At 48.4% G+C, this 17,345-nt stretch overlaps 1 protein-coding gene across 1 annotated transcript in view; it reads right to left on the reverse strand.

Moving 5' to 3' along the window:
• GALNT10 (polypeptide N-acetylgalactosaminyltransferase 10) overlaps positions 1-17,345 on the reverse strand; it is a 127,165-nt gene that overhangs the window by 11,098 nt on the left and 98,722 nt on the right. Inside the window, exons 5-7 of the mRNA XM_069763524.1 lie at positions 10,881-11,066; positions 10,348-10,531; positions 4,408-4,525 (exon numbers count right to left, since the gene is read on the reverse strand). Coding sequence (XP_069619625.1) covers positions 4,408-4,525; positions 10,348-10,531; positions 10,881-11,066 — 488 coding nt within the window. The remainder of the gene's footprint in view (positions 1-4,407; positions 4,526-10,347; positions 10,532-10,880; positions 11,067-17,345) is intronic.

The following is a 17,345-nucleotide window of genomic DNA, read 5'->3' on the forward strand; positions in this document are numbered from 1 at the left end:
CCCGTGCCCTCCGCTCCGCTGATGACCTCAGGTTAGCATCCTCAATAATCAGAACCTCCCACTCCCGTCTCCAAGACTTTACACGTGCTGCGCCGATTCTTTGGAATGCACTACCTAGGATAATACGATTAATCCCCAATCCCCACAGTTTTAAGCGTGCCCTAAAAACTCATTTGTTCAGACTGGCCTACCGCCTCAATGCATTAACCTAACGATCCCTGTGTGGCCTATATTAAAAAAAAAAAAAAAAAAAAATTAACTGGTTCATGCAGCTTTACATGAACACCCAAGCCTTACACTATGGCTGGTCCGAATAACTATAGCAATTGTTACCATCCACCTCTCGTGTCTCCCCTTTTCCTCATAGTTTGTAAGCTTACGAGCAGGGCCCTCACTCCTCTTGATATCTGTTTTGAACTGTATTTCTGTTATGCTGTAATGTCTATTGTATGTACAAGTCCCCTCTATAATTTGTAAAGCGCTGCGGAATATGTTGGCGCTATATAAATAAAAATTATTATTATTATTATTATTATATCATGCCACCAAGCCCATAGAGATCTATTCCTACCACCCAGAGATCCTCTGCATTCTTTTTTTTTCGTGTTTCTAATGTGCAGTCTCCAAGTTATTCACCCATTTTTAATCACTCCTTAGTGGTTCACAGATTAGAGCTCCAATGCCTGGTTTTTGGGGAATATGGGCCCTTTCGGAATCTTTGAATGCAGAGGACGTTGGGTCGTATGAACTGATTTATAAATGTGGCCTTAGTGGCCGAGGAAGAAATGAGGACTTTAGGTAAAGAATATCATGTCATGAGGTGCCCCCTCATCCAGAAGAGCATTTGTGAGGTCAGACCCTGATGTCGGAGGAGAGGCCGGGCTCACAATCTCCTTCTAGTTCATCCTGAAGGTGTTGGATGGGGTTTAGGTCTGAGCTCAGTATGGCCGGTCATGTTCTACCACCAAACTGCCCCCAACCATGTCTTTATGGACCTTGTCATAGGGAACAGAAAAGGGTCTTCCCCAAACTGACAGACGAGGGGCCGGATATTATACAGGGGGCAAGGAGCTGGATGTTCTATACAGGATGGGGGGGCCAAATGTTCTACATGGGGGGGGGAGGGGGGGGCTGAGGGGCGGATATTCTACATGGGGGAAAAGGGCCGGATGTTTTACACCAAGGAGCCAGATACTATACAACAACGGTGAGGGGCCGGATGGGATATACCTGGTGTGAGGGGCCATATGTTATATACTGGGGGACGATGTTATACATTGGGGGGGAGGGGGGGCTAGGGGACGGACGTTATACACCTGGGGCGAGGGACCGGATGTTGTACACTTGGGGGGGGTTTGAGGGGACGGATGTTATACACCTAGAGGGCCAGAGGTTGTACACCTACATCGGGGGCGAGGGGACAGATGTTATACACCGGGGGGCGATGGGCCGGAGGTTATACACCGAGGGAGGCTGTGGCAGGGGGTTGGAGGTTATACACATGTGGGGAGAGGGTACGGATGTTATACACCTGGGGACGAGGGGCTGGATGTTATACACCTATGGGGCGAGGGTCTGGATGTTATACACCTGGGGGCGAGGGTCTGGATGTTATACACCTGGGGGCGAGGGGCTGGATGTTATACACCTATGGGGCGAGGGTCTGGATGTTATACACCTGGGGGCGAGGGTCTGGATGTTATACACCTGGGGGCGAGGGTCTGGATGTTATACACCTATGGGGCGAGGGTCTGGATGTTATACACCTGGGGACGAGGGGCTGGATGTTATACACCTATGGGGCGAGGGTCTGGATGTTATACACCTGGGGACGAGGGGCTGGATGTTATACACCTATGGGGCGAGGGTCTGGATGTTATACACCTGGGGACGAGGGGCTGGATGTTATACACCTATGGGGCGAGGGTCTGGATGTTATACACCTGGGGACGAGGGGCTGGATGTTATACACCTATGGGGCGAGGGTCTGGATGTTATACACCTGGGGGCGAGGGTCTGGATGTTATACACCTATGGGGCGAGGGTCTGGATGTTATACACCTGGGGGCGAGGGGCTGGATGTTATACACCTATGGGGCGAGGGTCTGGATGTTATACACCTGGGGACGAGGGGCTGGATGTTATACACCTATGGGGCGAGGGTCTGGATGTTATACACCTGGGGACGAGGGGCTGGATGTTATACACCTATGGGGCGAGGGTCTGGATGTTATACACCTGGGGACGAGGGGCTGGATGTTATACACCTATGGGGCGAGGGTCTGGATGTAATACACCGGGGGGGATGGGGCAGGGGGGGGATGTGAGGGGTCGGATGTTATACACCTGGGGGGTGAGGGGCCGGATGTTCTACACCTATGGGGCGAGGGTCTGGATGTTATACACCTGGGGGCAAGGGTCTGGATGTAATACACCGGGGAAGGGAACGTGAGGGGCCGGATGTTATACACCTGTGGGGTGAGGGGCCGGATGTTATACACCTATGGGGCGAGGGTCTGGATGTAATACACCGGGGAAGGGAACGTGAGGGGCCGGATGTTATACACCTGTGGGGTGAGGGGCTGGATGTTATACACCTATGGGGCGAGGGTCTGGATGTTATACACCTGGGGACGAGGGGCTGGATGTTATACACCTATGGGGCGAGGGTCTGGATGTTATACACCTGGGGGCGAGGGTCTGGATGTTATACACCTATGGGGCGAGGGTCTGGATGTTATACACCTGGGGGAGAGGGGCTGGATGTTATACACCTATGGGGCGAGGGTCTGGATGTTATACACCTGGGGACGAGGGGCTGGATGTTATACACCTATGGGGCGAGGGTCTGGATGTTATACACCTGGGGACGAGGGGCTGGATGTTATACACCTATGGGGCGAGGGTCTGGATGTTATACACCTGGGGACGAGGGGCTGGATGTTATACACCTATGGGGCGAGGGTCTGGATGTTATACACCTGGGGACGAGGGGCTGGATGTTATACACCTATGGGGCGAGGGTCTGGATGTTATACACCTGGGGACGAGGGGCTGGATGTTATACACCTATGGGGCGAGGGTCTGGATGTTATACACCTGGGGGAGAGGGGCTGGATGTTATACACCTATGGGGCGAGGGTCTGGATGTTATACACCTGGGGACGAGGGGCTGGATGTTATACACCTATGGGGCGAGGGTCTGGATGTTATACACCTGGGGACGAGGGGCTGGATGTTATACACCTATGGGGCGAGGGTCTGGATGTTATACACCTGGGGACGAGGGGCTGGATGTTATACACCTATGGGGCGAGGGTCTGGATGTAATACACCGGGGGGGATGGGGCAGGGGGGGGATGTGAGGGGTCGGATGTTATACACCTGGGGGGTGAGGGGCCGGATGTTCTACACCTATGGGGCGAGGGTCTGGATGTTATACACCTGGGGGCAAGGGTCTGGATGTAATACACCGGGGAAGGGAACGTGAGGGGCCGGATGTTATACACCTGTGGGGTGAGGGGCCGGATGTTATACACCGGTGGGGGCGAGGGATGTTATTCACCTGGGGGCTCAAGGGGCCGGATGTTATACACCTGGGGGGCGTAGGGCCGGATGTTATACACCTGGGGGTCAAGGGGCCGGATGTCATGCACCTGGGGGGCGAGGGTCCAGATGTTATACACCTGGGGGTCAAGGGGCTGGATGTCATACACCTGGGGGTGAGGGGCTGTATGTTATACACCTGGGGGCGAGGGTCTGGATGTTATACACTGGAGGAAAAAGGGGCCGGAATGAAAAACCTGAATTCATTGATTAAGCCATGCCCCCTTCATACCTGTCTCCATAGAGTATATAGTGTGCATATGAGAACCTATTAGTAATACTAGACCCCGTTTTGCAGGGGCGGCCGCTCGGGGTCTTGCCTTCATTGCTTCCTTACCATCGTCCCTCTCGGCCTTCCTTGCCTCGCTGCAGCCATTCATCGCCGGCCCCGGCTGCCGTTCATCTCACGTTTAACATTCTCAATCTTGATATTCTGAGCAATGCAATGAGCTCAGCATGAAAATAAATGGGCTTAGTTCCCCCCATCGCGGCTCTATCCTTCACTTCCCAGATTCCTTCCGCCCCCTCCCGGCCCTTTGTGCCTGCGATTTCAGCTCCGTTATTAATCTATCAGCTCCAGATGACTGCACCACTTTATCTTAATTTCGGGACAATAAACGGAGCTGTTTCTCGGAGACTTGTTCCTGCCCTGTCAAAGGGGCTCGCGGCGGGTGACTAATTACAAGGGGCACGGGCTGCAACTTTCTCTGGTATCTAGGCACGTGGCGGCGGCAGGTTCGTTCTTTTGTACAGGTGCCGGCCTTGGCACAGAGAGGAGGCAAATGTTTGCCCCAAACTGACCTTGAAGGAAATTTCATACTGTTCTCCTCCCCAAATCTCCAATCCTGGGTCGTATCCTCCGAGCTCCCAGAACCATTTTCTGTCCACAGCGAATAATCCACCGGCCATGACGGGAGACCTGCAATGAGACCAGAGGTAATGGAGACGACACCGGCCGCAGACAGGACTTCATTTGTATTACGGCCGACGTCTGGAGGATTCTCGGATTCTGCTCCATGGTCTTAACCATTAATCCCGCTGCTCTGGGGCAGCTTACAGCAGATGTGTGCGGCTACGGGTTACCGAGCCAGGAGGCCGCGAGACGGGGGGCATTGTCTATACTTATGGTGCCAAGACTCATCCACAGGCAGCGGCTTACAAGAAATTCTGCATAAGAAAACAAGAAGAAGGGAACATTTGTCTCCGCGCGACACATAAGCCTGATAATGTCTCCCGCTTTAGGAGGGATGCGTCGGCCGTGATGTATGAGCAATGCAGCATTTATTGTCACCCACCATCCACTTACACTGAAGCCCCTATGTCACCACGTTGGGGAAGCGGCTCACTGCTTCTGGCAATGCTGGGGTTAACGGGGACCCTTCATATACCAAAATGGCATAGCAAAATTGCAAGTGAGCCACGCCAGCTATGATGGGACCCACACATAGCTAAGACTAATTACCCAGCGTGCAGACAGGCGTGGGCCGAGCCTTACTGTGATTATTAACATGGAGCAGGGTCGCCTGCCCTGCTGTGACTACTAGGGCTGGGGGGCCTGGCTGTGATGGAGGGATGAACTGTGAGAGTCTGACTTGTCAGGAAGGGTGCTAAGATACAAGCTCTGGTCAGTAGCGATTAGGGTAGAGATCTTGTGTGACTACTGGGAAGAGGGGAGAAGGACTGCTGTGACTACTGGGAAGAGGGCTGCTGTGACTACTGAGAAGAGGGGAGAAGGACTGCTGTGACTACTGGGAAGAGGGCTGCTGTGACTACTGAAAAAAGGGGAGAAGAACTGCTGTGACTACAGGGAAGAGGGCTGCTGTGATAACTGGGAAGAGGGGATGAGTCTGGTGATTAATGGGAAGAGGGGAGGACTGCTGTGACTACTGGGAAGAGGGGATGAGTCTGGTGACTACTGGGAAAAGGGGAGGACTGCTGTGACTACTGGGAAGAGGGCTGCTGTGATAACTGGGAAGAGGGGATGAGTCTGGTGACTACTGGGAAGAGTGGAGAAGGACTACTGGGAAGAGGGCTGCTGTCACTACTGGGAAGATGGAATGAGTCCGGTGACAATTGGGAAGAGTGGGGGAGGACTGCTGTGACTACTAGGAAGAGGGCTGCTGTGATTACTGGGAAGAAGAGAGGAGGACTGCTGTGACTACAGGGAAGAGGGCTGCTGTGATTACTGGGAAGAGGGGATGAGTCCGCTGACTACTGGGAAGAGGGAAGGAGGACTGCTATGACTACAGGGAAGAGGTCTGCTGTCATTACTGGGAAGAGGGGAAAGGGACTGTTGTGGCTAATGGGAAAAGTGGACGAGAATGGCTGTGACTACTGGGAAGATGGGAGAACTGTTGTGACTACTGGGAAGAGGAGCGCTGTGACTACGGGGAAGAAGAGAGGAAGACTGCTGTGACTACTGGGAAGAAGGAAAAAGGAGTGCTGTGATTACTGGGAAGAGGAGAGGCAGACTGCTATGACTAGTAGCGAGAAGGGAAAGGCACTCCTGCGATCACTGCGAAAAGGGGAGGAGAATGGCCATGACTACTGGGAAAAGCAGAAGAGAATGGCCATGACTACTGGGAAGAGGGGAGGAAGCCTGCTGTAACTACTGGGAAGAGGGAAAAAGGAGTGCTGTGACTACCAGGCACATTATACCAGCATGGGGGACATACATATGAGGATGGGGCACACATATATAAGAAGATGGGGCACATATATAAGAAGATGGGGGACATATATAAGATGGGGGACATACATATGAGGATGGGGCACATATATATGAGGATGGGGCACATATATATGAGGATGGGGCACATATATATGAGGATGGGGCACATATATATGAGGATGGGGCACATATTTATGAGGATGGGGCACATATATATGAGGATGGGGCACATACATATGAGGATGGGGCACATATATATGAGTATGGGGCACATACATATGAGGATGGGGCACATATATGAGGATGGGGCACATATATGAGGATGGGGCACACATATATAAGAAGATGGGGCACATATATAAGAAGATGGGGAACATATATAAGATGGGGGACATACATATGAGGATGGGGCACATATATATGAGGATGGGGCACATATATATGAGAATGTGGCACGTTATATTAGGATGAGGGACATATATACCAGGATGGAAGACATATATGTACATGAGGATGGGTCGCATTATACCAGGATGGGATCCTCTTTTGTTAGCTATAAAATGACTACCGTAATGATGGGGCAGCCGATGACCAGTCCTATATATTTATAGCTTGGTCGGAGTTACGTGGCTCCTATGTATTATTTCTGCCTCCTTCATATAAGATCACTCTCCGCAGAGTCCTCGGATCTCATCGCAGTGCTCATGAGTCAGAGTCATGCGTCATGAGATGTGTACTTCCAGCATGATGTGGCGGTATATATACCCACATACTAACATCTCAGAAGGCAATCAAATAGTCAATGCTTTAGGTGAAGAAGTCTTTCAATCACGCCGCACAGAACAGGACGTCGGTAAGTGCCGGTGTCGCTATATTCCCCGTCTATATTTCATTCCATCACGCGGTGTCAGGAAACAAAGGCCATGCTAATCAGGTAATTAGTCATAAAGCAACCGCCAGCACTTGTCAGGGCGCGGAAAGTGAGATAAAGACATCAACAGCGGCTGCAAAGCGCAGGGTTGACAATCGCAGGCACAGGGGAAAGCAAACATTTATGCAGGTCTATGGTTTTTTTTTTTAAAGTAACCTTAAAGGGATATTCCCATCTCCAAGATCTTATCCCAATATGCAGTAGGTGTAATATTAATAGTATTAGCAAATACCTCCAATTAGAAATGTAGCATAGTTCTTCTGATTCGCTGTCTCTTTCCTCATGTCCAGGGCATTGCAGGACATAACGCCGCACGCAACTAACTCAAACCTGTGTCACGCTAAATGCTGCAAAACATCCTGGACAACAGCACTGTTAGGAATGAAAGGCAGGGACTAGATGCCCAACGCGTTTCGCCACACACTGTGGCTTCCTCAGGGCCCACATTTTCCTCTTCTGCTTCGACGAGCGATAACTTTATATTTTTGCCTTCAAGGTATCTTTAAAAAGGCTTGTTTTGACGGACACCATTTATTGTACTATATAATATACTGAAAAAATCCAACTGGGGTGAAATAAAAAAAAAAGGAGGAGAAAAAAAAATAAGCAATTTTGCTATTTTTACAATGCTCACTTTCTGGGAAAAATTATTTATTCTGTGGATCAGAATGAGGATTCTAAATTTCTAGATTTTTTTTTAATATTTACCGTAACAATAGAAACACATATAACCCGCCACTACATGTAACGGGGATAAAAGTGCCTCATTCTGCCAGTCGGTGCAGGTTCACGCCGTAGGACCCCCATCGATGTCTATGGGGGGGGGGGGGGTGGACACACTTAAGGGGCATGGCCCCTAATAATCTTTAATATTTACATATATTGGGGTTCCTGGGCAAAACTTTTTAGCTTGCAGTACTCTAAACCACAATAATAATACATTATTTAAAAAAAAAAAAAACCTTTTAATATCTTCTTTGAAAGCCCTTTAAAAAGGGTTCTAACAATTCCAGCTGAATCCCCTCCGCGGGCTCCGCCGGCGCTTTTGCTGTTTGTGTCTCATTTCCAATGCTGTATCTTGGTAACAAGACACAACTAATACTTATTATTCTGATGGCAGCTCAAATATCTGCAATAAAGTTGTAACAGCGTAAAAAAATAAAAAATGAAATAAGTTAACTGCGTCTTCACCCACTAGACACAAAAAGCCTTGCACGATCATATAATGGACTAAAGGGGGAGTGTTAAGCAACCTTTATTGGTACGCGCAATTTTTCGAGAACTCCAAGTTCCGTAATAAATGATCCTTTATTGCAACAACCTTGGAAATACATTTACAAAAGGGAATTTTTTTTTTCTCTTAAGAAAAAGCATTGGAAGTATGAAAGAATAGGAGGAATTGTGTTAATATGGACACAATGAACAGGAGGCCTTCGCCCACGACTCCCCTCAATGAGCACCGAGAGGAGGCACAGACGGCACCGAGAGGAGGCACAGACGGCACCGAGAGGAGGCACAGACGGCACCGAGAAAAGGCGCAGACGGCACCGAGAGGAGGCGCAGACGACACCGAGAGGAGGCGCAGACGACACCGAGAGGAGGCGCAGGCGACACGGAGAGGAGGCGCAGACGACACCGAGAGGAGGCGCAGACGACACCGAGAGGAGGCGCAGGCGACACCGAGAGGAGGCGCAGGCGACACCGAGAGGAGGCGCAGGCGACACCGAGAGGAGGCGCAGGCGACACCGAGAGGAGGCGCAGGCGACACCGAGAGGAGGCGCAGGCGACACCGAGAGGAGGCGCAGCCGACACCGAGAGGAGGCGCAGCCGACACCGAGAGGAGGCGCAGACGACACCGAGAGGAGGCGCAGACGACACCGAGAGGAGGCGCAGACGACACCGAGAGGAGGCGCAGGCGACACCGAGAGGAGGCGCAGCCGACACCGGGAGGAGGCGCAGACGACACCGAGAGGAGGCGCAGGCGACACCGAGAGGAGGCGCAGCCGACACCGGGAGGAGGCGCAGACGACACCGGGAGGAGGCGCAGACGACACCGGGAGGAGGCGCAGACGACACCGAGAGGAGGCGCAGACGACACCGAGAGGAGGCGCAGACGACACCGAGAGGAGGCGCAGATGACACCGAGAGGAGGCGCAGATGAGGTCACCCATCAGATTTGACCATCGTCATTTATATACAGCACAGGATAAATTAAAATTGTATTTTTGGGGGTGTATAAGAAGAGTCAGCAGATGACAGATCGAGGTGGTGGCATTGGTTCCCTTTAATGATAACCATTTTTAATATGTAAAAATCCGTGATTCTGTCGCTCTTTTCAATTTTATGCTGCGTCGCTCCATTGCAGAGATATTCATATTTGTTCCTTTGGGAGTGCACTATGTGAAATCTCTGCTTGCACTTCAACTGGGCGTTTATTCAGAGTCTTCTGTGGGGTTGTGCACTTACACACCTCCTTCCCAGACTTTGCCAATCACAGTTGGACAGCGCCCGAGACTGCTAGATCAGCTGCTGAGTTGTGATTGGTAGCATTTGGATGGGAGGGACAGGTTAAGGAGCACGCATCCAGAGAAGAATCTGAAGTTCAACTACAAGCAGAGATTTCACATTCTGCGCTCCAGAAGAAACAAATATGAATATCTCTGCAATGGAGTGACGCAGAGCAAAACGGAAAAGAGCGGCAGAATCAGGGGAGCTGCGGGATTTTTATAAGGTATTTCAGTCGAGTTTTGGAGTGAGTGACATATCCTCTTTAACTAAAAAAAAAAAAAAAAAAAAGAAGAAATTGGCTGTGAAGGCACACTTTCACTTAAAGGGAGTTTCCAACCCAGGGCAAATTTTCAACAAGGAGGGCAGCATGGATTCGACACTGCTAGCCAGATTTGAGAAGTTATTGCATGACCTCAAGTACGCAAACATTGAAATAAGTGAATTAGAACCTGGTCAACGCATGACCCACATGGCGACCGTATTTGGCAGGCTGCACTTCTTGCTGAAGTTTTGCCTTTAAATTCTGAAAGAGGGTAGGGGCTCATTATAACTGGGATAGAAATTGGCATCAATGAGATAAGGGGCTTGGTGTGGATGGCTGGACATGGGATTCAAGACCATCGGAACTCACTCGAAAGGTTCGCTGGGATCGGACTTCTGAAGTTCTGAAGGAATGGGGATGCGTTTGTAAAACATCTCCCAGTCAAAGGCCCCCCGCATGGCGTCTCCAGCTTGCGTTCCGTATGCAAAGTTGTCGTGGTCGATGACATCAATCATTGGGCACACGATTGTCTTGCGGTTCTGGGCGATACGATCTGCGGGAAAGAAAACAGAATTCCAATTTAGACAAATCTAAAAACTTTGTTGGAAGCCGCTGCAGATAAGCTGTAATTACAGCAAACACGGAACGAGCCGCTTGTACATAATCTCCCTTGTAGTAGGAGATTTAGGTCAAACACTCCGCCAAAACCAGAGAAGAAGTGACAAATGCCAGTCCTCCGGAGAACGGTTGCTATGAGGATGCACAGGAGGGAAGGCACAAATAGGACTTTGTAGTAGGGAAAAGTCGTGGATGTGTACGATGCTCTGAGCACAGTAATTGCACTGACTAATGATGTACACGGACGCGGCGGCGAGGGGGAGCAGTATCGGGGGTGCACTTACCCAGCAGTGGAGGAAGCCAGTTCACATTGGTCTCGCAGTGCGAGTCCAGAAAAGTGATGACTTCTCCGATGGCCGTAGATGCTCCCAACATACGCGTGCGAATCAGACCTTCTCTCTTCTTGGTGCGGACTATTCTTACTTTAGGAAAATTCACCATGTAATCCTCCAGGCGTTTTTTCAGATGCTCTAAAATGGAGAAGACAGAGAGATATTCGGATTACGTGTGTCATCAAAAATCTATATCCCGGGAAATCCAGTTCGAAGGATCAATCATTGAAGATGACATTGGTGATGTCTGTAGAAGACAAAAAGCCCTTAATGACATCGTTTAGGTAAAGAGACGTGGTCAGCAGGTTTTCTTATGTAATCCAAGATCAGCATGATGTAGGGGCCGAGAGCCTGATTCCAGCGATGTGTCACTTACTGTTCTGTGTTGCTGTATCAATTAGTGTTTTATCAGCAGGAGATTATCACCACAGGACTAGGTACCTCCTGGTCCAACCACGCCCCCAACACCTATTGGCAGCTTTCTGCCAATAAAAATTGTAGACTAAAAGCAGCCAATCAGTGGTGTGGGCGGAGTTATACACAGCTCAGCATTCGAGCTCTGCTAGATCTGCAGCAGAGAAAATTGGGATTCTATCAAAACTACACCAGGCAGACCAACAAGTGACATATCGCTGGAATCGGGGTATCTATCCCTACATCATGCTGCTCTTAGATTACACAGCAAAAACTTTGTGACAAATTCCCTCTAAATTACATCTGACGCTACTTCCAAGAAAAGGTCCATTCGTATAAATGATTGCGGGCTTGGAAAGTTGACAAGGTGGGTTTAAGAAACAGAAACCTCTGGGAAGTACCAAAGGGGTTTTCAGTTAGTTCTGGCCAAACACATTCTAACCAATATATATCTAATGTGTATTGGATCAGGAGAGAGAAGGATCGGGCATGTTGAATAAAAATTGGCTAAGCCTTTTGCTCCTTGGAGATAACTGTTCCCTGCTCATGACTTGACAGGAAGGACAGGACCGCCCACTGGACTCCCAAGCTCAGAATAAGCAAAAAATTAAAGGTGATATTAAATCATTGCTCACAAAACTCTATACCATAGTGTCCATAGATCGGACAACATGAGAGGTCTTTTAGCATATCAAGAAGGCAAAATTTCAATAACCAATCAGAACTGATTATATAGTGTCAAAAAAAATTTAAAATTAAAGCTTGCCATTCTCTTCACTAAAGCAGTACTGCAGCAGCTGGAGCCGTGCCCCCTAGATATACCAGCTGGCACTGCTAGTGGGATTTACGGCACAGTGGTATCTCTGTAAATCATACCGTTTCTCTTCTGTAGGGGTTTGTCATTATTTATAAAGCTAACTTTTGCCGCCGCCATGGCGCGGATCGCTGACACGACTCCCTGCAAAATAATGTTTCTTTCCTCTAGTGCCTTAAAAGAAAAGAAAAAAAAAACAACTGTTTTAACTTTTTTCCCTTGCAGTCCTCCGGGGCACCGTGGCCGACATTAAAGCTTTACAGTTTTAATAATTTAGCAACTGTGTGTGGCTTTCAAGGAATAGACATGGCAAAGAGTGGTCTCGGCGGGGAACGGAGAGATCAGATAGATGCATTTTGCCAAGGATTCTTACAGCGCCATAGCGTCAAAATGGAGCAAAATAATGAGGTACTGGAACATTAATGCAACGGTTTCTGGAAGGTAGGAGTAAAAAAAAATGTAATCGCATTTTCCCCCGACAAATAAAGTCTACCTGATTGTTTTTAAAGGAACACTCAACTAAGAAATTGCCAGAATACTAAACGTTTTGAATATACAAAAAAAAAAGGTTGCACAAAATTTGGCCAAATAATGTCTGCCCATCAACCAACGCCAAGGTGGTCCCATTAGACTGATGGGCCAAAATTTTGTGCAAAGCGTCTCATTCATTTAATGTATTCCTAATATTCAAAAGCTGTATTGCTATTCATATTTCATACTGACATGCTTTAGCACGATAGAGTGCAACTTTTTTTTGTTCAGCGATGAAAAAAAGTATTTAGTCAGCCACCAAATGTGCAAGTTCTCCCACTTAAAAAGATGAGCGAGGCCTGTAATTGACTTCATGGGTAGACCACAACTATGAGAGTCAAAATGAGAAAACAAATCCAGAAAATCACCTTGTCTGATTTGGCAAGATTTATTTTGCAAATTATGGTGGAAAATAAGCATTTGGTCACCTAAAAGAATGCAAGATGTCTGGCTCTCACAGACCTGTAACTTCTTCTTTAAGGGGCTCCTCTGTCCTCCACTCATTGCCTGTAGTAATTAAACCTGTTTGAACTTGTTATCAGTATAAAAGTCTCCTGTCCACAACCTCAAACAGTCACACTCCCAACTCCACTATGGTGAAGACCAAAGAGCTGTTGAAGGACACCAGAAACAAAATTGTAGCCCTGCACCAGGCTGGGAAGACTGAATCTGCAATAGGCGAGCAGCTTGGCGTTACGAAATCAACTGTGGGAGCAGTAATAAGAAAATGGAAGACATACAAGACCACTGAATCTCCCTCGTTCTGGGGCTCCACGCAAGATCTCACCCCGTGGGGTCAAAGTGATCACAAGAACGGGGAGCACAAACCCAGAACCACACGGGGTGACCTAGTGAATGACCTGCATAGAGCTGGGACCACCGTAACAAAGGCTACCATCAGTAATACACTACGCTGCCAGGGATTCAGATCCTGCAGCGCCAGACGTGTCTCCCTGCTTACATCAGTACATGTCCCGACCCGTCTGAAGTTTGCTAGAGAGCATTTGGATGATCCAGAAGAGTATTGGGAGAAGTCATATGGTCTGATGAAAAACCCAAGTCAAACAGTTTGGTAGAAACAAAACTCGTCGTGTTTGGAGGAGACAGAATGCAGAGTTACGTCCAAAGAACACGATACCTACTGTGAAGCATGGGGGTGGCAACATCATGCTTTGGGGCTGTTTCTCTGCAAAGGGACCAGGACAACTGATCCGTGTACATGAAAGAATGAATGGGGCCATGTATCGTGAGATTTTGAGTGCAAAACTCCTTCCATCAGCAAGGGTACTGAAGATGAAACATGGATGGGTCTTTCAGCATGATAATGATCCCAAGCACACCGCCAGGGCAATGAAGAAGCATATGAAGGTCCTGGAATGGCCTAGCCAGTTGAAAGTCCGTGTTGCCCAGTGACAGGCCCAAATCATCATTGCTCTACAGGAGATCTGCATGGAGGAATGGGCCAACATACCACCAACAGTGTGTGGCAACCTTATTAAGACTTACAGAAAACGTTTGACCTCTGTCATTGCCAACAAAGGATAGATAACAAAATACTGAGATGAACTTTTGTTAATGACCAAATACTTATTTTCCACCATAATTTGTAAAATAAATCTTGCCAAATCAGACAAGGTGATTTTTTGCATTTGTTTTCTCATTTTGACTCTCATAGTTGTGGTCTACCTATGAAGTCAATTACAGGCCTCTCTCATCTTATTAAGTGGGAGAACTTGCACAACTGGTGGCTGACTAAATCCTTTTTTTCTCACTGTATATTGTATATGGAGGGGGCTGCTCCTGGTATGCACTTATTCACACTAGTTTGGATGTGCCTGTCAGTTTTTTGTTGTTACTAAATGTTTTCAGACTGCTGTTTAATAAAATGAGACTTCTGGTTCACAATGTCCCATCTCAAATCTTTTGTAGAGAACACGCATATTGATCAGAAGGGTTGGTGTCTTGTTCATGGGCACCACCAGCCAACGAGAAGATGATGGCATGTAAGACTTGGCCCAACAGGAGGACCTTCAGAAGACTACGTTTTCCCATAGAAGTTCTCCTTTAAAAAGCTTAATTGTAAAAATGACGAATAATGACCAGGAGAAGTTTTTAGGAAGGTCCAAAAAATGTTTCTTAATTTTAGATTTCACGATTCTGCCATCATAGAAATGAGCCGACTAACTTGTGTAAAAATACACTCATCCAATGAAGAGTGAAAGTCCTGGTACAAGGTCTTCTGGTGTCACCACAAAAAAAGATTGTTAGGAGCTCGTGCCACATTTACCCATTCTGTCTCACAGAAGGATCTGGTAGATAGTGTTTCATAAAGGCCTCTGGTGAACAACAATTTATAGATGGCCACTGTGTGGACAGTGCTTCTCGTAGGACTCTGGAGGACAGCGTTTTTGGGAGGGCGCTAGAGACAGTGGTTCATGGATGTCCTCTGGTGCACAAGGTTTATAGTAGGACTCTTTATTGGAGGGTGCTGGAGGACCGAAATTCATGGATGTCCTCTGGTAGACAGTTATTCATAGATGGCCTCTGCTGGACAGCGTTTTTCGTAGGACTCCAGAGCACAGTGTTTCTTGGAGGGCTCTGGAGGACAGTGTTTTTTTTAGAGGTTTCTGGAGGACAGCGTTTCTTGGAGAGCTCTGGAAAACGGATTCATGTTCGGCTTTGCAGGACAGCGATTAATTTTGGGCTCTGAAGAACAGCAATTCGTGGAGGGCAAAAATTCAAGGAGGGGATCTGGTGTACAGCGATCCATGGAGAACTCTCAAGGACAGCAATTCATATAGGGCTCTGGAGGACAGCTCCAAAATGCCTATAGGAAGCCGAGCAATGTACTCCGTTAACTCTGGCAGTTCCCAATTCTCTCTTCTACCACCACGGATCAGCAAGTTGGCCTTCAACAACACAAAATGGGGTTTGGAGTAGACTGATCAATCCTTACTGTGGTGCAGATTACACAGCATGAATTGCTAATCTGTGAGGATTATCTAGGCCATTGGTGGTGAACCTATGGCTTGCGTAGCCCTCCCTGTGGGCACACGTGCCATCGCCGTTCAGCATCAGTAGACGGGGGCCGGCGGGTGAGGAACCCCATGACGCCAGCCCTTACCTTCAGTAGGATCTGCGTCCTCAGACACATATCCAGCTAAAGCGTATTGCAGCGCACGAACTTGCCGCATCTGTGCGCCGAGATCAGAGGCCAGCAGCTGACGTTGGCGTACATAGGACTGGGCGCATGGCAGTGAAGACATGGACATGGTCGCTTGGACACTGAAATCAGCTGCTGGCCTCTGAACACAACGCGATGGGAGAAAGGAAGGAAGATGAGCAGCAGTGTTTAGTGTTTTTTTTTCCTTTCTACACATTGATCAGTGGCACCAGCAGGGTGGGTTACATATACTAGGATTGGGGGCATATACCAGGATGGGGGCACATATATCAGGACGGGAGAGCATGTACCAGGATGGAGGAGCATGTAACAGGATGGAGGAGCATGTACCAGGACGGGGGAGCATGTACCAGGATGGAGGAGCATGTACCAGGATGGGGGAGCATGTACCAGGATGAAGGAGCATGTACCAGGATGGGGGAACATGTACCAGGATGGAGGAGCATGTACCAGGATGGAGGAGCATGTACCAGGATGGGGGAATATGTACCAGGATGGGGGAACATGTACCAGGATGGAGGAGCATGTACCAGGATGGAGGAGCATGTACCAGGATGGAGGAGCATGTACCAGGATGGAGGAACATGTACCAGGATGGAGGAGCATGTACCAGGATGGGAGAATATGTACCAGGTTGGAGGAACATGTACCAGGATGGAGGAGCATGTACCAGGATGGGGGAACATGTACCAGGATGGGGGAGCATATGCAAGTATGGGGGAGCATATACATAGATTGGGGGAGTATATACATGGTTTAGGGGAGCATATACAAGTATGGGGGAGCATATACCAGGATGGGAGGGGATATACCAGGGTAGGAAGCATATTCCTTTACATCTGCAGTCTGGTACCCCTGCTCCTGACTGTGGCTGCTCTCTGTTGCCCCCGACTGCTTTCTCCAAGACTTGTTTTTTCTAATCTAACATCTCAGTATTCAGGTTAAATTGCTGTGTTTGCACTTTGCCTAAACTGCAACCCAAAACCCACTTATTTATCGCACTCGGTCTCTGAAAGGTTCGCCGTCACTGATCTAGGCAGACGAGAAAGCGGAGGTAATGCTGCGAAAGATTTAAGTTTAGTCTTCACATTTATTTATTTATTTTTTTAAAACAAATCTAATCTGCGGGAAAAAAAAGTTTAATAGAATATTCATGCAGTATATGTAATACTGCAGAGTATGCTTAAGATCTCCACAAATCCCAAAATTAGATAGTTTCGGCAGGCTTTATTGCCTTTAAGTGTGATAGACGAGGTGTTTATGGGGCCAACAGGTTGCAATTATCACTTAAGCACCGAGTGTCCCATTAAGATTCTAATCAGCGATGAAGGGCAACGTGCAACCAAAGGGCAACAGAGTGAAGCCGATACTGTTCTACCGAGGCGCGATCTTTGGGGACGGAACAGACGGGAGGTCTGTGGAAAAATAAAGAGGCTCTCAGGGAGGCAATTAGGGTTCTGGCAGACAGAGCGCA

The sequence above is a fragment of the Ranitomeya imitator genome, chromosome 4 (assembly GCF_032444005.1).
Source record: "Ranitomeya imitator isolate aRanImi1 chromosome 4, aRanImi1.pri, whole genome shotgun sequence".
NCBI classification, from domain to species: Eukaryota; Metazoa; Chordata; class Amphibia; order Anura; family Dendrobatidae; genus Ranitomeya; species Ranitomeya imitator.